Source organism: Buceros rhinoceros, unplaced genomic scaffold (genome assembly GCF_000710305.1).
Source record: "Buceros rhinoceros silvestris isolate BGI_N320 unplaced genomic scaffold, ASM71030v1 scaffold7643, whole genome shotgun sequence".
NCBI lineage: Eukaryota > Metazoa > Chordata > Aves > Bucerotiformes > Bucerotidae > Buceros > Buceros rhinoceros.
Genome location: NW_010404209.1, coordinates 80,241 through 102,012, shown reverse-complemented (window position 1 = coordinate 102,012; position 21,772 = coordinate 80,241). Strand labels below are relative to the sequence as shown.

At 37.1% G+C, this 21,772-nt stretch overlaps 1 protein-coding gene across 1 annotated transcript in view; it reads right to left on the bottom strand.

The window, feature by feature from the left end:
* LOC104490944 (calcium-activated potassium channel subunit alpha-1) overlaps positions 1-21,772 on the bottom strand; it is a gene marked incomplete at its 5' end in the record, with an annotated part of 129,780 nt that overhangs the window by 29,005 nt on the left and 79,003 nt on the right. The window contains one exon of the mRNA XM_010133295.1: positions 20,340-20,532. Coding sequence (XP_010131597.1) covers positions 20,340-20,532 — 193 coding nt within the window. The remainder of the gene's footprint in view (positions 1-20,339; positions 20,533-21,772) is intronic.

The window sequence follows — 21,772 nt, the reverse complement described above, 5'->3', positions numbered from 1 at the left end:
AACGTAAATTCTATACATAGGCTCTCTATTTTTTTCCTCCACAAGACAGAAAGTAAAAAAAAAAAGTGCAGGAAAACTAACCTGCTTTATCAGAACTTTCATTTAAAGGCATGAAAAACTACAAGTGACAGCTGTGCAGATTCAGTGAATGTGACATTTCTGAATTTCTTCAGCTTGACAAGTAAACACCTTAAATCGGTAATGCTATATGCATAATACATGACCTGTATTTTGACATCCATCATCAAATGCTGACTTGAGAAAATACAGGTTTGTACGTCAAGGAATAGCACCCATAAAGCAGGGAAAAATTCAGGTCACAGGGTATTAGGAAAACTCTATTTCATTACAGAAGCTGAAACAAGCTAAGGCATCAGATTTAAGATCCATTTTCAGCTGTGAAAAGATTCAATTCCTCTGCACAGAGCATTCATTTAGAAATGACATGCTTTCCTCACATCCCCTTTTCATTTTCCTTTTCATATTCCATTTTCTCCTTCAGTCCCCAAACCTTGTTCCATTAGTGCTCATCAAAATCGTAAAACAGGGCTGGTGATAGTTGTGATCTTATAAACCACAGTGTCTCCTTGTTCAACAAACAACTGAGGGAGCTGTGGCTAGAACTGCCTGTTAAACAGGATCAATCTCTACGGTAAAATTCACACGGCCTGCACAAGCTTGAGTAGTCCCTGTGTAAGGAAATACAGTGATAGTGGGGGGCTTCTGAAGAAGGGAATTGTCTTTGCCAACAAGTAGGAGGTAAGGTGCAGCACAATCATATCAGTTCCTACAGCCACCACGTCTGAAACGAAACTGCTGACTGTCCTTGCTTCACTTGTTTTTTGGGGTTCTTTTGTTTTTTAGTTTGTTTGGTTTTTTCTTTATCTTCACTTATTAAACTGTCTTTATCTCAACCCATGAGGTTTTTTTCTCTCTTTGCCCTTCTGTTTTTCTCCCCCATCCCACTGTGGGGAAATGAGCCAGGGACTGGGTAGGGGCTTAGCTGCCAGTCAGGGTCAACCCACCACCACTGGCTCTAGTAATAACCACCACACCACCAAACTGAGGAAACGGCTTGGACTTCAACAGGAGGTAGCAAGCCCCTGTCCCTCTCCAAAAGAAGATGCTGCCAAACAGTGGATTAAATACAACATTCCTCTGAGACGAACACAGGCTCTGCGCTGCTGACATGCTCAAAATCTGTGAGGACTGCCAGTCAGGAGTCAGTGCTTCCCTTCCTTCCCCTCCCTCTTCTTTGAAAGGCAGAGACTCCTGTGCCCTAACTCAGCTACCTGCTCTGAAGGAGTTTGAGCCTCACACAGTTCTCTGCAGAAAGTGTTCTCTGGTTCAGTGTCTTGATTCTGTGCAAAGAAGTATTTCCCAGCTCCCTCTGATATACTACTTCTTGGGTTGGTGAAACAACCAAACAATTGCATTAGAGACAACACCCTACCTCTATAAGGTGTTCTCATCTTTGTGGATGGAGAAACCTTGGGGAAATTTCCTTCCCACAAGATGAAAAGTACTTTTTTTCAAAAGTTGCTGGGGATCCATGTGCTGCCCAGCTCAGAGCTCAGTGGGGCCAATTGGCTATAAGCCTTTCTTGTCTCTTATGAAACAGCACCTACAAAGCAACGAGCAGTACTGGGCTTCTGTGAGAACTGTGCCTCCTGAGCCAGGCTGATCCATGGTCCTCTCAGGAACTCAAGGGGGTACTAACTGTGGCTCAGCAGTAACATGCATGTATTCTGGGACCCACAGTGGCACTGTGATGAAGTTCAAAATTAAGGGACGCTGGCATGGATTAACAGTGGACTTCTGCCCACTGAAGGCACTATCAATAATCATAGTTTGCTCTCCATACGTGTTGTTTGGAGCAACTGTCCTGATGGCCAAGTGATCTGCTGATTGTGCTGGCCATAAACCACTGGGTTTTGTTCCTGTGCAGTTGACTTGAGTGAGTAATGTCCTGTGAAATGCAGGAAGGATTGCTCTACATAGCAGTAAATATATCCTTTTAGTCTGCTGAGGGGCCAGTAATGGTTTACTGGCTTAATGGTTTTAATGTAGGAATAAATATGGCTCTTGGATCTGCACTGCTTCTGTTCCACTGACTTCACTGAGACCCAAACAAGCATATCATCAAACCAGATTTTTGTGTTACATTTATAACATATCTTCCATTCTAAAGGACCATAATGGATCCTTTATGATCCTTTTCCCCTTTCCCCCTGCCCTTTTCCTCTTTGCCTCCCTTCCCTTTCAAAGATGTATGTTTTACTAACCTACAGGCAGAATGCAGTTTCCCAAACTGAAAATCCACTTGGAAGACCTAAACATTGTGGCCTTGTCATTAAAGGGCTATGTAAATTGATAGTGCCCTTTAAATAATGCTATTCTATGGAAGGTGCCACGGGTAACATATGCACTGAAGTCCTCAAAAAATACAATTTTAAAAGCATATATACTATTAACTAGTCCTGCCTCATCTAAGACGCATGAAGAAACAATCATATTTTGAGTTTATATGAATAACACACAGGCGGTGGACTGCCAAACAGCCTCCCTCCGACAAATTATCATTTAGGTATAGGGGACAAGGATTTTCATTAAGCAGAGCCAGCCAAAAATAAATAATTCCCTTACAAAAGGACCTCACAGCTATCTCCCTTTGCTGCTGTTTGCTGACAATGTCCATTAATATTCCAGTGAATTCAATTGAATGATAGACTATACCTGTTATTCTCCAAAGGACAGCCACTTGGGTATACCTGGAAAGTTCAACAGCAGTCATGCAGCTAAAGAGCTGATGACATTCATGGGTATCTGTTACAGCCATTCAATTTAGAAACAATTCTAGCTTCAATGTCCCATGTGGTCTGAGACAGAGAGTTGCAGTTTGGCCTGGAAATCCTAAATTCTGGTTTCAGTTCTGACTTCTACTGTGATTTGTGCCTGAAGATCTAATAATCTCTCTCTTTAGATTATCTCTAAAGCTCTGGAAAAGGAGAGGAGATATGACTGCGTAAACTCCCAGCTCTCTCAGAAACTGTAGCATCTTCAGAGGTACTCTGGGCCCAAACACAGATAGGCCAAGACAAATTTACAGAGTGGAGGGTGAAAAAGGATCACTTTCTCAATTGTGACATCCCTGCAATGTTTTGGGACTGGAACAGCCCCTGGAGCACTGAACACTCAGAGACTCTGCTACAGAGAACAAGCTGCCACCTTCCTCCCGAGGAAGTGCTCTTCTCTAACATCTGTTCGTTCCTATGCTGGTGGGTTACAGAAACCTGTAGTGCCATCTAATCAAAGCTCTAATGAAAGCACAGGGCAGGGGGATCAGTGTTAGTTTCTGCTCCCCAAAATGTCGAGAACTGTTCCTGGGTGGGTTACTGGTCTCCCGTGCTGGAAGTGTAAAGAATTTGTAGGTCTGCTGTTTTTTGTGCAGCAGGATTAAGCCGTAAAAAAAAAAAAAAAAAGATCAAGAGAAGGAATAAAGGAATACAGTTTCATCATCCTGAGGTCTAGCATTGAATGATACCATGTTGCTTCCCTTTTCAGTTGTGAACATCATAATATGTTAGAAATAGCACTGTATTTTAAGCATAGTGTAGAATCATGTATAACTTAGAGGGTTTTATTCAGAGGTACTTATACAGGTTTTTTGCCAATTTAAGCATCATTTTGAGTTTCACTATCAAACACAGACAAAATTACATTATAAGTCTATCTGAAACTGTCTATTTTGTGGTTTGGGATTTTTTGGTTTTGGTTTGTTTGTTTGTTTTTTCGCAAAATCTCATCTGGTAATTACCCAAACTATGGCTCGACTGAGGTTCACCACGAGCTTACACAACCCAAAGTTACCAAAACAAATGAGCTTTCTTTATTAATGGTTTGCAGAGCACAGCCTTGATGTCTTCTCCTTGCTGCTTTGCTTTCTTTAGGATAATACATAGTTTCTGGCCATAGCACTTCCCTCATGTCTGCTAGAATGGAAACTGTATTTCTCTGTACAGTAAATATTCCTGGCCAGTATTAGTCTGAGGAGAACTTCTCACTCTCAGTGGAATCAAGCACAACTTTACTGACTTTATTTTTATATTTGGTAAAGGAAAATTAAAACTAAATTTCCTCTCTTTTTGGTCTCCATCCTTATTTTTCCAGAGCTATAGCAGTTTTGTAAAGCTCTAAGCAAGTTTCTGGCTAGGTTACTAATTTCATTGGCCTGACATATCCTACTTGGGTTTCTTTTTTCAGCCAATAGAGCCAAGGTTGAACTAGCACTCCTGTTATGCAATGCAGCCGTCTTCTTTTATACATATGTCTTGGGAACATAGAAGGTACTCCAGGAGTACATAAGTGACTTCTTATTCAGCCTCTAGTGCATAAGCAAACAATTTCAAAAGTGTAAAACATAAGAAAATAATTTCTTATTTTTTAAAGCACTGTATGGCACAGAGCAGAGTAAATCACAGAAACCTATGAGGGCCATGAAGACAGGCATAATGGTAACAGCCAAGCAAACCAGGATAATTACTTGGGGCTTTTAGGCTATCAGGAAGGGAAATAAAATATTAAACTGAAAACACTGTGCAGGTAATCCATTGTGCAACAAGAACAGACAGGCTGTCAGGACCTTATTGCCTGATATCGCCCTCTTGTAGCTGTCTTTAAGCACCTGCTCTCTAAGCCATCTCCAGAAACAGAGGAATGATTGGGTAATTCTCTAATTGAAAAATCCTAGGACAACAAATAGTAAAATACAAAGGACTTCTAGAATGCAGAGAACAACGGTTTCCAACCTACTTCACACTTAACCTTATTGCTGGGGATGAGTTCACATTAATTTTAAGCTATGGTTTTGCAAAATGATCAGATACTATTTTAACTCCTTTCAATGTACCATGTGTTTTGGATTTGTTAAATTCTTGTTTTGTAACTCTAACATCGTATTTGGTTTTCTATCTATGTATTCCCTCCTTTCTTTGTTGTCATGAACATGCTTTTCTAAAGCCACCTCCTGTTGAGAAAGAATTTATCCTCTCACATTGTTCTTCTAGTGGAAATCTACCTCTTGATGGCGAGTCACTATTCATTCTTTTGGGTGGACTGCACCCCTAGGTGTAGCACCTACTCGTAATACTGCTGTCCAGGTGCTAGAGAGCAGCTACGTCTCACAGATTATCTTTTCTTTGCCTTTTCTATTTTGTTCAGAAAGAATCACTAGAACTACACAAATACCTGGAAAGAGATAGAATAAATAGTAACATCTGTTAATTCAGCATTTATTATGGAAAACACTTATATTCATAATAACATCAGATATTATGATTCTTGTGGGTTTTAGCCACTTATGTTACAAACTTTATTTTTTAATTGTCCCTACTCTCCATTTACCATTTCATACTTTTCTACACTACATACTTCTAGGGCATAAAGTTGGTAGCATCTAAGGGTAACACAGGTTTGCAGCTAAAAGAATTTGGTATGAAATGCTGCCAAACACTTTTCAGTTTAATCATTAATCAATCTTGCATATTTAGATCTCAGGCAAAAATAAATAAATACGCTGAATTAAACTTACCAAATTAATTAAGCTATATTACCTAGTTCAGAGAGACAGGTATTCAATATCTACAAATAAAATGGAAAGCTCACTATTAAAAATTATATATTGACATGTTAGGCGAGACTTTACATTATGTGATTATATCCTACCTTATATCATATAAAGTAAATTTTTCCTTAGTGAAAAAGGAAAAGCAAAGCCAGATGTCATATCAAGCAATCAATGAAACTATTTTGATAAAAAAGAAAAACAATGTTGCTCAACACATGATTGGCAACTACTGAAACATAAATTAAACAAATTTCTCACTGCTGCTTATGGGAAAATTATGCAGATTAGAATTTGATTAGGTTTATATCATGAGACTCAATTTGGACTTTTAATCTGTTAAGCTCCAATAAATGAGGCATCTGAATAGCTCCCCTGAGCAGCAACAGTAATAACCACAGCAGTCATTTTTTGCAATACGTATTCTGACAATTTCTTTAGCAGATGATTCCATGTCTTTAAGTACAATTACTTTGTAACTTCTGTAAAGGTTTCAGGTGTTTGCAGTGAGGAAATGGATCCATACAAAATGCTTAAACAGACATTTTGCGATAATCAGCATCTGTCACTCTATTTTAGCAATATTGTTTTTCCATCAGCTTGGACTTATGGTCAACTTCATGGTCTGTGTGGGCTAAATAGTGTCAGCAGACTTGTAAATTACTCAAGCTAGAACTGAGCTGTAAACCCATGGCAAAATGTCATTAAGTACTCTATAGGCTGTATAAAAACTAAAACCCCCCATACAAGGCTGTCTTGGGAATCAAAGATATAACCGTGAAGGCTAAGTCCTCATTTTATCAAAGAAAACTGAACGGGATTCCCAGAGCTGAGCTCTGAGACAGGCTGGATTCAGATCAAGACAACCTCTAATTTATCTGGCAGGTATGCTCCATAGGCCTCCTGCACATTTTCTGCAGTCTAATCTATTTACAAGCATCCAAAACCTTCTCTCCCATCTTACTCCACGTTACAAAAGAAGCAGCTCTTGGCAATGCCTACTGACTAGACAGCATACTGTGCCCACGCCCAAACCTGCCAGACTTCACCAAACCCTCTCACAACTTTTTAGTGGACAGGTTGTCATACAATCATGTAGTCAAATGACGGTATGCAGGTGATTCCCAAAGATGTAATTTGTAGTTTAAGAATTTCAGGGCTTGATTAAACGCTCAGAGTAAAGGAACATGGATTTTGTTTTCATGTGTGAATTTTCTTCTGAAATTAATGCTTTCTGTATATGAGTACAAAGGTTCTCTGCAAGCCAATTTTTTTTACTAGAACTCCAAATTGAACACCATAAATAAGGGAAAAAATATCACTCATGCTCTTTCTCACTCAAATAACACCTGTAACACACACAACTTCAGAGTGGCATGTCTGTTGAAGACATCTTGGTAGATATCGTGTGTGAAAATGAGGAACAAGTTGTTTTGAACTATGTCAGACAATGTAACACTAACTCAACTAACTTTTCCATAGAAAGCATAACAAATCACTGGCAATCATCTGCAGTTACCACTGTGAGGAATGATAATTGCCTAACGAGTATTTGTATACTTCTTCAAACAAAACCCTCCTGATCAAAAAAAAAAAAGTAGTTTACTACATCCCTGCTTCTGTTTAATCTAATCCTTGCAAATTACATACGATGTTCAGTTTGAAACAGGAACAAGGAAACGCCCTCCTAGGGTTTCATACTACATATCCAAAACACAACTAGTTACACTTCAGAATTACTGGTATTACTGACCAGTATGAAAACTCTCCCTGTCATGCATGATAAAGTAATAGGAAGGTAAGTACCTCCATTAAAAGAAAAGTTGACCCTCTGATACTGAAGTTCACAGGAATGGCTAACACATCAAACCAGCCTTATGCTCTGATTAGCTCAGTGTCTATATGTCACATTCACATACTACATTCTCTTTCAGTTTCAATATATTTCAGTCTACAAATACTACAATCGGCTAATTTATTGTGATTACTCTTGACTCTGACTAGAAATAAATGGACAATGAAGATTCCTTTTCTTTCTACTCCTCTTGTTTGACATTAAAAGAAAAAAAACCTACACAGCAATTGCACTGTTACAGAATCAGGAGGAATCTGATCGTGTATTCTTGGACGATGCATCAGTATCAATATATTAGCTAATAACAATATCTAACGTAGAAACAACTGTCTGAAGAGTAGCAGTGATACTACTGGTAGGACCCAATCAGTAAAAGTTTGGGAACTTCTTCAATCAGTACAGAATCCAGAATCAAGAAGCCAGAAAGCAACTTATGCCTCTGATGGCCACTCTAGGGGGAAAAATGTGCAAAACATACAGTCACCAGTGTATATAACAGACAATTTGTCTAAATGTATCAAGAAAGAGGGAAAAGTATAAAAAAATAGTGAGGTACTGCTGCTCTTAAGAAAAAATGAACTTTCAATTGCTAAATTTGCACTATTTTGGCTCACAGTTTTTTCTCTCAGTGAATATTAATCTTAAAAAGGAAAACAACTCATTATCATGATAGAATGACTCATATTACTTTATTAGAGCTTTTGCTAAAATCTTTAATGGTTTTACCTGTCTCTCATAGTTCAAATGTCTTTTTTGTATTTAAAGTACCAGCAGATGTGTCTCTACACCAGCTCCATATTTATTTTATTTATATGGGATCCAAAACTCATCACACTAGCACCCAAGCTGGTAAAAACAATGATAACAATAAAACACAAAGTGGTATTCTTTAAGTAGTGCAAATTAGGTGCCAACCATAAAATATATGCGATGGTATCCAGTGCACTGTACAGTCATACTGAAAACTTCCAGCAGGCAGGGTTTTTTTTCAGTTTTCACCATTATATTGACTACTTACTGTCATTCATGCATCTAAATACTGTTGTTGAATTTAAAAATGGCATAATCTCTATAAACACTTAAACACCCCATTAACTTTCCTATTTATTATTATTTACTGGAGAATTAAATGGGTTGACAAAAAATAAAATTGTTTGAATTTCATCAGTACTGATATCAGAGGAAACAGCTATCCTTTCAGCTAGGGGTTTTGCATATCTCTAAGAGTCTTTAGTCTATTTCTTGTTATTTGATATTTATATCAAATATTTTATATCTTGGAATATTTATTTCAAGAATAAATATTAAAGATGCAATGTGGACTTCTGTAGCTAGTGAGGTAGTTTGGGCAGGACCTATCTGAAATACAAATCTGCAGATAAATTTTAAGGCCTGTTTACATTTGACGCCACAAAGCAGATTACAATAAAATAAAATTTTAAAAAAAGAGATATATTCCAAATTTTAAGAAGCACCCTCTTTGTCTGTCTAATTCAGTCTACAGCTGTCTCACAATGGAAGATATGTCCAGACATGTAAGCGCTTACATTGCCACTCAAGAACTGAAGATTTAATTGAATAGTTAATAATAATAAAAATCTGAAATGCTAAGAAACCTGGGAGACACAAAGGTAACATTGCACTTCTTGAGCAAGTAACTGGAATCACATCCGTCTCTTGGAAGAAGAGTGTTTTGAAATGTGCATCACAAGATACTTTGCATAAGCACTTCACCACCTTTTTCTCCTGACAAACTTCCCACTGCTTATCAAAGCACAGCTGCTGCTTTGACTCATATAAGGGAAGTCCTATGGAAAATTTAGTTGAGAGGACTGATCTTGGAGGAAAAGCTCAAGAAGGCACTGCTGTTCCCTGCTTCTCTTCACTGGTGAGGAAGGGTGAGTAGACAGATCTTCAATCCCCAGTCCATCCTCTCATGAACACCTGGAAAGAAACACTCTAGGTCCTTTTTGCATTGCCAGCTATCAAATTAGTCTTTACGATCTGACAAGAGAAAAGATGAGGACTTTCTTCCCTTTAACAAATTTTAGGTCTCACTCTAGGCTTATCAACACCTAATAATGAAATTTAAAAACAAAAAGCCTACTATTTTCATTAGTTTTTAGTAAAATTACTGTAGGTGTGAGACACTAAAATAAAGGAGTTGAGAATGGAAACATTACTTTACATGCCACGTGTCTGACTAATTCAAATCTGTGTTTAAAAACTCCATGAATGTCATACTTCAAGGAATCCTTTTCCAAGACTTTGTGGCAAAATCAATATTAAAAGTATTTGATATTTAAAGTTGAATGCAAAATTTAAACAAGCAATGAAACCTCAAATCAATATGAAAGGTCCAATCTCAATTACACTTTCACAGGATCTACTTTAAAGCTCTAAGAGAAGTTTGCAGAACATCAGATATTCCTATGCCTCTACAGAAATTTTATATAGTTTAATCTTGTATCCAAATAAGTCAGTATGAAAATTCCCAGTAATCATAATCTTATTGGGGTGTGTTGAACAAAAATAAATCACAATAACTAGTCAAGAACAAAGTTTACCTTTACACCCTCAAAAATAAATTCCTACCATATCATTTGCAAAATTCATAGATTTGCTTTTTCAGGTTTGGTTTGTTCAGCTGATAAAAAGAAAAGCTGCAAAAATGATTGACTTGACTTCTGAAATGAAGGTTGTGCCTCACTTCCGCCCCCCATATCCAACCCTGCAGATGCAGGTTTGGAAGGTTCTTGATAACCAAGTTTTCAGAGACTGCCTCCTATGGAAAGTCTGTGCCGCCTCAAATTTAACCATGTCAAAAACCAACAGGTTGATAAAAGAACACCAAGTATTTGTAAGTTTTACCCTACAGCTGTCAAAGTTCTGCAACTCACTAGCAGGTGTTAGATTCTGTTCTACAATGGATATCACAGATGAGGATTTAACCGGAAAGAACAAAGAACTAAAATCTAGCTTTCTCCTGTAACACTATTAGACTGGTGAAACCTGCTGGATATTGATGCTTTGTATCTCTTCCACACTAAAGCAAAAACTTGATTTGATTGATCTCTGAATTCACGTATGTCCTTTAAAAAAAACCAAAACAAAATAACAAACCACCTTTATGCATATAAATAACCATGTATTAAACAAACAATAGATACTGAAGCAAAGAAAGACACCAGAATTATGCTCATGAGGCTGCCTGCTACGCTATATAACTTTCAAAGTATCTTGTAATCGTGCAATATATTATCTATATGTTCCATTTTCTTGAAGTTATCTTCATCATCAAGATGCTATCACAAGTACCGTGGGCATTGGAACTATTTTTAATTTTCATTTAAAGTGCAATTAAAGAAAGACAATGGATACACAAGATAATAAAGTAAGTGATTAGCAGCATGCAAATGACATAGGCTTAATGATAATACCCTATTTTATTCTCCAAAGGGCCTGTCGAGAGAAACCCTTCCTACATGTAGTTGTGCAGCTAACGTGCCTCAGCCTACAATTACAACATTGCTGACACTATTAACCACTGAAACAACATCACTTCATGAAATCCTTGTTGCCTCATTAAAATGCAAAGGGTCAGGTAATTTACCAGCATTGTGTGTCTACTTTTGTTGTGGGTAATTAGCAAGCATTACCCAGCATGGACTCCTACTGGGAAATAGTGAAACTGTGAAATATTAAAAAGAATTTTTTTTTTTATATGATGGGAATGTGAAAGATTCACAATCATAACCTCAACACACATTTGTGCACCCGTGAAATACAGACCTTACATTTAATGTTGGTTATTTCAGAAACTAAACTTCAAATTTTAAGAAATTAATTGGATCTTGATATGTATCTCCTTCTGCAATTAAGAACTTTTAAAACATAGAGAAGCAAAACACCTTACAGTTTCTTAAAGACTTAAAAACCAAAATGTTTCTTCAAAGAGACTTTTTTAAAAGTTAAAACACAAAGATTGGTGTAGTACATTCTAATACCCCTGTTTCCTTTCTTCTTGCTAATTGAAGTCCCATATGATCATTTAAAGCAACCTTGGTAACATACACTGTTGGCTTGCATCTTGTCAGTGAGCAGAATTGTCTCTTATTCTTTAAAGGGAAGTTTTGGAACATAAAACACATTCCAATAAAAATGAACAGAAAATTATGAATTCATTAAACTACTTCGGTATCTTGTGCTATATATAATATTTATATTCCAACTACTGTAAAATATGCTTTAATATCTTTAGGCAACTATAAGGACTTAAATATTTATAAAATGGCTAAAGATAAAGTATAGCTCTCTTATTCCTACATACAGATGATGTAAGGCATGCAATCAAAGACAATAACACTTTCAACCCATTTGTCATCTTAAAGGAGCCTTTCAACTTCAGATCCCTTGTGTGCAATCTACGTAAGAGTTGTTGCCTACATAGGCAACTCCAGAGGAGTTTGCTCCTTAAAAACTACCAAGAGTGCTATACTTCACATAAAACAGGGTTTTCTGAAAATGGAGACAAAACTATAAATTTGCAGGCAAAACAGCTCCAAGTGGGGCTTCAAAATACTGCTGTATTTATCTCTAGGACATCTGGGAACAGGAAGCATTTTGATTTAATATTTCATAACGTAGAGGCAATTGCTTCCTTGCCTGGTGTATAATTAATGCTCATGAAAAGAGCGGGTTTTTTTTATTCCTCGGCATCAGAAATGCACAAAATAGTACACCTTCATAATAGGGGGTTTGCTTTCAAGATGTTGAACAGCAAATAACAATAAAATACCGTCACCATGAATTTATAACAGTCTTGGGATGGTTAAATATAGTTTAAGTGTGAAATCACATGCTTTGATGTACTATCTACCTCTTGTACTATCTACCTCCTTTACCCGATTTTATCTTTCTCTGGCTGAAGCAGTAAGCATCTTGAAAGAAGAGGAGAAAGGACTGTTGTGAAAGCTTGAACGTGTTCAGGCTAGAACCTTACAGTATTTCTCAAATACAGGGAAATTGTGTCAAAGAAACATGTCTCTCCAGCCATTCCCCAACAAATCTTTACAAGCAACAGAATTTAAAAACCTCTTCTCTTAATAATTTCTCTCTCTTCCTAGGAAAGCTTCAAGATAGACAGGAAAATGTTCTCTGCATGTGTAAGTTCTAGCAGCTAATGTTAGTGTCAAGCTGCAAGGAAAATATAAACGGTGTGGGTGTGAACTTTCCTGTCAAGGGTTTCTTGTGAAGGCTGGAAGCCTAGCGAGGTCCTAACATAGATCGCTTCTATTACACAGGAAACAAAGTTTAAGGGACAGCCTCTCTCCCACCTAGCGTCTTTAGTTTGTTTAAGTTTATTAAATCTTGCAAAGACTTGCACATAATCTAACTTTACACAGGTGGGTAGTTTCACTGAAGTCAGAGAGATTTATTAACCTGTTTAACATTGAGAACATAACTTAAGTTTTGGAACAAGCAAGGCATCAGATTGTAAACTTGCCAGGGCAAAGGCCATATTTTATTCTTGTATATATCAGAACTATGACAATGAGCTCTTAATCCCATCTAGAGCTCCAGTGCGCTACTATAAAATAAATAACAGCTATCGGCTAATCCATCTAGTTCAGCAGTATAAGAAATTCTGTGCATGTTGCAAAAAGGTAATACTGAGTTATTTATCACAGTGACCTAATCTTCAGAAACTGTATTTTTTGTGAGTAAATGGTGATGTGGGACATGTGCTGGGAACTTAGGATACTCTTATCTCATTTTTTAATTAACTTTATTACTTAAGATGATCAGCCTTTGTTTTGAAAAGTAATGATGAAACTAAACTACAACAAAGATTTCAAAATTCAGTTAAACAATAATCAACCAACCAAGTAGAAAATGTTATTTGGATTATTATTTCTGTTGTTTACAACTGAAGCAAAAATACAGGGGGCATTTAGAAACACACAGCCTAAAAACATCCTTAATCAGGTGTAACACCTAAACTATGCCTGATGTCAATGCAAAATACTTGCCATTTTTGTCAATTTGACTGGTAGGATTGATACTGGCTAGGAGAAAATTTTTCAAAACACCTATGTGGTTCAGGAAATCATGTGCTATCTTTAAGTATAACAAGCATTCTGCAGCCTAAAGTACATTGATTTCCAAAGACAGACAGGAATCTAATTGTTGAAAAGATTAAAGTTAGTTCCATAGCTCACTCTGAAAATTACCCCAAATCTTTCACTTTTTGCCAGTACTATTTTTTTTAATATTACATCTACATTTAATATTCTACCTTTACTTATATGATTTCCTAAGGAGGTTAACTCCTTAAACTCTTGAATTATTTAGCTAGCATAAGTGGAGTTTGATTTTCTGTATTTGAAAGTAAAGCTCTTTATTTCTACGTTTTCATTTAATATAACAAATTAAACATAGCAAGCAGTGCTGGTGTTGCCACAGAATATTGATTTCCATAATAGCCTAAAAAGTAATTGAAGGTATGGTTATCAAACCCCGTATTCTGAAATCTCTTCACTTTAAAACTTTATCTTATAAAATAAGAGAAGTAAAATTCAACATTCACTAAAAACCCTTCCTTTGGGAATAAAATTATTTTTTCAAACTTATAACAACATCCTTAACAGCATTACAACACATTTATCTCTGAAAGTGACACAAAACTTTTGCTAAACAAGCATTTCAGACAGTATGTATCCTGTCCCCTTGTTTAAGAATTTTCTGTTATTTCCAATTCTGATAACAGTATTGTTGCTCTCTCTCTTTTGCTAACATTTCAGAGATAAAACAATCGAGAATTATTGATCGGTGGAGGTCAAAAAGAACATATTACCTGCAAACACAATGGAATATACATCTCAAATTTGTTTTAATAGGAAATTTCTTGCAGCAGATCTTGAGATTAATTGTAAATCCATCAAAAATTACAGCAATTTAAGAAATAATCAACAGACTGTGAAATCTAATGAAAGTGGCTAACTTTTTGTCCTTTCAATCAAAGTTTAAGCCAGCTCCCACAAAAAAATTATGATGAAGCCACAAGTGATTTTTAAAGGAATTGGAGCAAATGAAACTGAACTTCTACAATGTTATTTTAGTTTCTGTAACTGGTTATACTTGAAAGTCAGTGTGTAAAATTCTGAGTGTGTTTACCTGATTTTATAGGATTTTTCCCAGAAGAATCCTGCCACGATGTATGAGATGTATTACCCAGGAGATCACCCACACTTTATTTTTTTTCTCTGTATTCTTTCTTGTTGGAGGATCTACTGAAAGAACTGAAATGAAGGCCCTAAAAAGGTCTCTTGTGTTGAAATAGTATTCCTAGGGGAAATTCTCGTAAGTTGAAATAATTCAGAAAGCTGCTGAAATTGTTACTATGATGAAATGCATCTACCCTGCTGTACTGCAGTCTGTCTTGTAATGTCCACAGAAAAAAAGTTACTATACAGCCTCCCCTTTTTGTAGTTTGGACCTGCTTGGAGCCATGAGATTGCTTTCCTTTATTGTTTAGGCAATATTTTTAAATAAAACATACTGTTTTTATTATATAAAAGTCAAAATAAGATCTAAATCACTATCTGATAAAAGAAAATTATTGAGTTGGATATCTAAAGTTACTACCCAGAGGCTACTCTGGTATACAGTATTATAAACCTCTAAACAGTTAAGTATAATTGTCTTTCTGGTTTTTGAGAAGAAAGCCCTACAGCAGTTTTAGTTACAACTGAAGAAAAATATTTTGTGTTGGGCCCTGTTCATCTGGTGGGTGAAACAAGTAAAATTCCCACAGTGTGAGACTCTGAAAAAAAGATACAAGAAACACAAAAAATGAAATGGGAACTGTCAATAGATGCTACTTGAAAAAGAAAGGGTGGAAAGGTCAACAGAATGAAAAAAAGGAGAATTACTGGAGTTCTCCCAACAAAACTGCCAAGGCAGAGCCAATCCCAGACTCAACCTTCCTGTGTGCTTTGGAAAAACGTTATGGCTAGGGAGCACACATGCTTAACATAGATCTAATATTCTTTTGTCTTCTCTCCAAAATACTTCTTGATAAAATAATCTCACTTTGTATTTGAGGGAACAGAATAAGAATCAGGAAGGATCAAGGGACAAGAAAAACAAATTTCCCGTACCCAAGGATGACCTTTTTTCTCTACCACAAACATCCTCTACAAACCTTTCTAGGAAGACATCAGTCAAAAACTGTAAGAGGAACTGTAAGATAAACACAGGACTTTCACAGTCACTTATAAGACATCTGACTGAGTTTATAGACATTGTATGAAGAGGTGAGCCAAGCTCCTACTTTACAGCATTTTGCATCTCAGAAGCTGAGATATCTTAATGAAAGTGATAGCTTGCCACAGCTTCAGTGGGATACACTTTGGCCTTTCTGTCCTTGGAATCTAGGTCTCCCAAAGGCAACAAACTGCCCTGATGATTTCCAAAATCTCATTTTCAGGACACCAGAGTCTGCACCCCTAACCTCTAGTGAGCCTAAGGAGTTGCCCAGTCGGCTTTGAAATGTTCAATGCAGCCAGCCATGAGAATGCTTTCAAAATGAGAGCTTTCAACAACACAGGTCCAATTCAAAAGAGTTTCTCATTCTTTTTGAGTAGAATTACACATTTTACAGAAAGAAGACTAGCAAATCCTTCCAGAATGGTTAGTAACCTTTTCCTTTTAATGAAGGTACCTTGTTTCCATTCACAGTTCTGTGTAGTCACGTTTGGTCGTATGTTGCTAGACAGCTGATGATAAACATAGATTTGACAACCTAGTCCACTGAAAGTACATCATTCTGGGTCCAGAATAATTTTTTTCTGTGCCTTGGAACTGGGATCTATTTTTTTCTTCTTGAGGAGGTCAAGGAAGAGCATTCTGGTTGGTTAAAATGTAATTCTGACAGGATTAGTTAGGACTCAAGGCAGGCACACCAGAGGATGAAAGTGTGGTTGCACACCTTATAGAAGGTCCAGATAAGTAATGGTATCCAGTCTAAAAGCCTGAGATTTTCTAGCCAAACTTTGGTTAATTTATGCGGGAAAAAAATTAAAACTTTTAAAAATGTTTTCATTTGCTTTTTTTTTTTTTTTTTCATTTTAACACTATACAGAGACACCAGGCAAGTCTTTTTTTTCGGCATGAGAACAGGTCTGTATGTATTACGTTCACCTTGAACTAGTAATGAGAAAATGCTTTGTGAATATAAAACAGACTAATTCAGTAGAGTTTGTTTCAGCAGTTAACTTAATCCATTGGGAATTGGTGGCCCTGTTACACGCCTTTCTCTGTCAGGAAGCCTTGCTGTTGTATGTCCACCCTCCTGTTACTTCTACAAGGCCTTTCCTCTCATATTATATCTGGGTTCAGCTCTTGGTGCAATCCTATGTATCTGGTTGGAAAGATACATATTTGTATCTTTGGATGGATAGGGCATGTTTGGATGGATACAGAAGGTTGGCTAACGATGAATGTTTATATGCCTAGGACTGGAGGTGACTGATGCTGAGGTAGGCGATGAAGGTGAGCCTCTGGAGAAAGGGAATGAAAGCCCCAAATTTATAAGTTCTTTTTCTGCTACCAGCTTAAAACAAAGGAGTTACAGCTATATCCCTGTACTTCAGCATTGGCCAATGATTATGGCCTATCTGATGGTTAAATAAATTTGCATTCTGCTTTTTATGGTGCATTTCTGGTACTGGTCTCCTTTTTTGCCTGATACTGGAATGAAATAATCAGACATAAAAACTGGAAAGATCCTTGCGAATTCAATAACCCATCAATTAAATGACTGAAATTTTTGTCTTTTTCAGAGGCATAAACATAAATTATATATCAAGTTTTCATATGAGATTCCACTGCTTAGTGACTACACAATCGTATTAGCTTATTAGAATAGCAAAAGTAAGACTGTTAATTCTCTCACCAAAAATCTCTTAGCTTAGCCCATATGTTTCTCAGGCTGCTCACATATTTTGGTTTGTTTCTGTTCTTTTCAACACCCTGTCACAGGTCACCTGACATTCTTACACATGCACACATTTTCTAACATGCTTCCTACGATCAGTAACAGGAGCCACAGAAAAGAACAGCATAGACCACTCTTTCAAAGGACAGTGTGGGTGAGGAATGTCATAACCGAAAATCACACACTCATATCTAGAAAAATACAGATTGTCAATAATTAAAGTTTGTACCAGATAATGTGTTAAGGATAAATAAGTATGTTAAATAATACACAAATGTTTAAGCAAAAGTAAAATATCAACTCGCTCTGTAAATAAAGGTACTTAATTGCCAGTAAGGAGCTCTGAAGTGGTTCTAGTATGCTGCTTGTTGACCACCAAAAGCTGAATCACCTGGTTTTATATAATTGTCATGATAGTTGTGTCCATCATATATTAAAGCTTCATTTCATAGACAAAAATATCACATTGGATATAATTTCCAGAAAAGTTTGTGCTATCTGCTGATCTAATTGCTTCTGACAGTCTAACCATTGTATTCAAGGTCTTTCAAGAAAATTCACTGTACTGAAAGGAATGCAACTGATTCAGGAGCTGTGAATACCATAAACAGAGAATTTACTGGGAAGATAATTATTCTGAAGCAATTGGTTTTCAAGCAACCCTTCCCTAGTCAGTGCTCCCAAATAAAATAAATAAAATAGGCTACTCGTTACCTGCCTTATGTTATACTCTGTTTTCCCGCTCTGTTTTCCCAGAAAAGCTACAGAAAGTCCTTTTTTTTCTTTTTTGTTTTTTCACATGCTGACTGATATTTACCTGAGGAAATGTCCACAATTTCTAAGTATTTGCTAACTATTGTGCATCTGCTTCTCTGCGTCGGCAACACTGTAGAGGGCCAAAGGTATTTGGAACATGGCCCTAGTCTACACTTCCTGATCTATAGAGGCTATGCTGTAGCAGCAACCTCGATATTATAGAATCGAGAACAATTCAGGCTGGAAGGGACATCACAGGATCTCTAGTCTGACCTTCTGCTCAAAGCAGTGTTAGCTATGAGGTCAGACCAGGTTCTTCAGGGCTTTATCCAGTCAGGTCTTTAATACGTCCAGGGATGGAGAGTAAAAGATGACAGGTGTTCATATGGTGCACAACATTGTTATACTGCTAAGTTTTACCACTCTCATTCAGGGATGGTCTAAGATCCAGGGTACTCCCAGAGGTAAAACACAACAGCCAAGTGTTGGAAATATTGCTAACCTCTGAGCAAAGGCAGAAGAAGGAAATTTTCTCCGACTGCCCATGCTCCAGAACAGGACGGAAGGGAGGAAAGGAGTGAGAGAAATACTCTATTTCTTGATGATTTTAATTTCATGCGTGATAGCAGACTGAGAGACAGGCCAAATAATAGCCAATAGCCTGGTAATGAAAGTACACATTTGGTTTCGAGATCCAAAATCCCAGGTCTAAATCAGCAAAACAAGGAAACTCCATGCCTGTCTTCCACTTCTGCAATGAGTTTCCTAATCATGACAATAGGTTATCATAGTGTGAGCAAGTCAGTGTCACAATTATTTAACGGAAGAACGTTAAAATACTTGGGGTTGTACTGTTTGCAGGCCATAGATTTGAAACTTCAAGCACTCATGGGATTGAAAAGCACTCATGGGATCCTTCCTCTTCCCCTCTAAATCTACTTGTTATCTAAAGAACTATCCAGCAAGACGTTGAAAAATGTCAAACTTTTCGATTCCTGGTATGATTTAATTTCAGTATTAAATTCCACTGTTTTATTGCTGAGGCTAAGGAAGAATTTTCCATGTTTAAGAAGTTTCCATATTCAAAAAGTTACACTACTGTCTCCGATTTTTGGCTCACAATTCCCGTTTTCTGATTAGAGTGTAAAGAGGAAAAATTGAATTTAATCTTAGTTCTCACAGTCCTAGTTTTCCTTGAGGGAAAACTATCTCTAGGTCGGGCTCATGGGGAAATTACAGACCAAAGCAGTATCCTTTCTACACCTACATTCATAGCAGGGCTAGATCCAGAGGGAATATTTACTGCAGCACTTAATAGGCTTATCAAAGGTAGAACTTCAGCTGTGTGTAAGCTGCAAGACCTTTTGGGGATAGAAAGATGATTGTTTTAACACTGATGGTCTTTGCCAGGGTGCTTATGACTGTTTTGCAGCTGTTTTGCACAGGCACAGTTGGTGTAAAATAGCCTTTAGGTACTTATGAATCAGTTTCCCACTCTCAGCAAGGACTGAAGGATTTTGTCTAGTGTGGTTAAATGGGATGAGTACATGTCAATCCATGGGAAGAAATCACCTTTGAGTTAATTCTAAGTGGCTTTTTTGATCAAGAAAGTACAGAAACTGTAAAGATAATTTAAAATTCTTGCTCTTTTTATTTTACCTTTTGTCTTGTATTACTCAGCTCTTTTTTTCTGTGGTTGCAATGTGCTTTACATAAAAAAGAAACCTTGTTAGACAGAAGCTTCAGTTACTCTGAAGTGAGTGTGAGTTAGCTTTGGCTATGAAATGGCAACTGCCCTGGTAAGAAAACCACAGAGCAGGGCAAGGTGAGAAAGCAGTGATTTTATATATATATTTTTAGTAAAATTTTAAAATGAGAAAAAATGCCAGTTTCGTGTTCATTCATTTTTCCTCTGCAATATGTGTTTCGTGATGTAGCAGAGAAACTACATGACTGTCCCTTTAAAAGCCATCATACCAATCAGCAGGTTTAACTGTCAAGCAAGCTGATGTAGGGCTCTTTGAATTACTGAGTGAGGGATATTCTTCCTGCCAGGTCCTGTCCCCTGTAGGCACTGCAGAAAAGTATTATAGGGCAGTCCTTACCTTGGGAATTAGCCTGCAAGACCCCAATGCTGTCATCAAACTGCATAGATTTGATGTTGAGTGACGCCAAGATGCATTCCTTGTCCTGCAGCGAAGCATCATCAATATTATTCTGATTGGCTGACAGGATAACGCACATGTCGCAGAGGTTGATGTTGACAGCCCTTAAATCAGCCCGACTTAATGGTGTACCCTTCGGCACAGAGAAAAAAAAGGAGGGGGGGGGACGGGTTGGAGCAGGAGAGGAAAAAAAAAAAACAAATTAAAGATTGAGAAGGAGCTTTGGGAAATTATTTAACAAGTATCTTTTTTATGCTCTGACATTAAGCTGGTCTAACTATGTGCCAGGGAATAGGAGATGTGCGCTAATCTAAAGGGTAGTTGGTGCTGATGGCAGCATTTTAGGTTCAGTCTCAATACTCAGTCAAGCTATTGCTAACAAACAAGAAACAGGAATAATGCCAGCATTCTACATCTCATCGGTGACTTGAAATTGTCTTGATTTAAGTTGCTATCATGTGGCAACCTCTGGCTCTCTGAATATAACAAGGGTTGTGTTTTAAAGGTCTATTTATCGACTACCAAGTCACTATGGTCTTGGGCAAAAGAATAGCAATTTAAACGGGAAAGCATTATGTGTCCTACAGATTTGAAATGCAATCAGGATAAAGCTATTTTTTTCTACCTGAAGCAATACACAAAAAAGGTTAATCCTTTTCAATGTATGTTTTTGGTGCTTCTAGAAAGAAAACACACTGATCTTCAAAGTTATGTGATTAAACCCTTACAAACAGAAACAAGACTTAATGGGCACGAGACATGCAACATTCCCTGCTTCCACAATTCTCAATCAGAGAACACAATAATTAAAATGAAATGTTGCGGTAGTACGTGGAGTTTTTTACTAGTTAACCAATACATGACACTTAACCCATTATATTTTGTTTAAAGATAACACTTGCCTTTCACATCCAACAGTCCACATCTCTAGTTACAGAATATTAAGTCTATGTCATAGGGGCTGCAATGTCCAGGAGATTTTTTATGGAAACTAGATTCTGCTCTGCTGCCTCACATGGTTTGGTACCCAAAGACCCTAATGATGATGAGGAGACTAAGCTGTCCCCTTGTCACACAGTGACTTTTATAAAACCAAGTCAAGACCCTACTCTTCCATCTCCTGATCACTCATGGTGAACGTCTCCTAAACTCCACTGAGAATATCCAATGCAAAAGTGAATTTAAAATGTGCAAAGTGAAAGCAGAGCTCAATTCTTATTCCGTGATTGGAACACCTAGTTTCAGATACCAGCCTCGTTATTCCACATTACTTTCAATAATTTGAGATATTAAATCTTGTGTAAAACAGTAGATATCAAATAGATATGATTTAGTTATAAAGTACTCAAAAGTTAGGATGTGATTATTCCTGC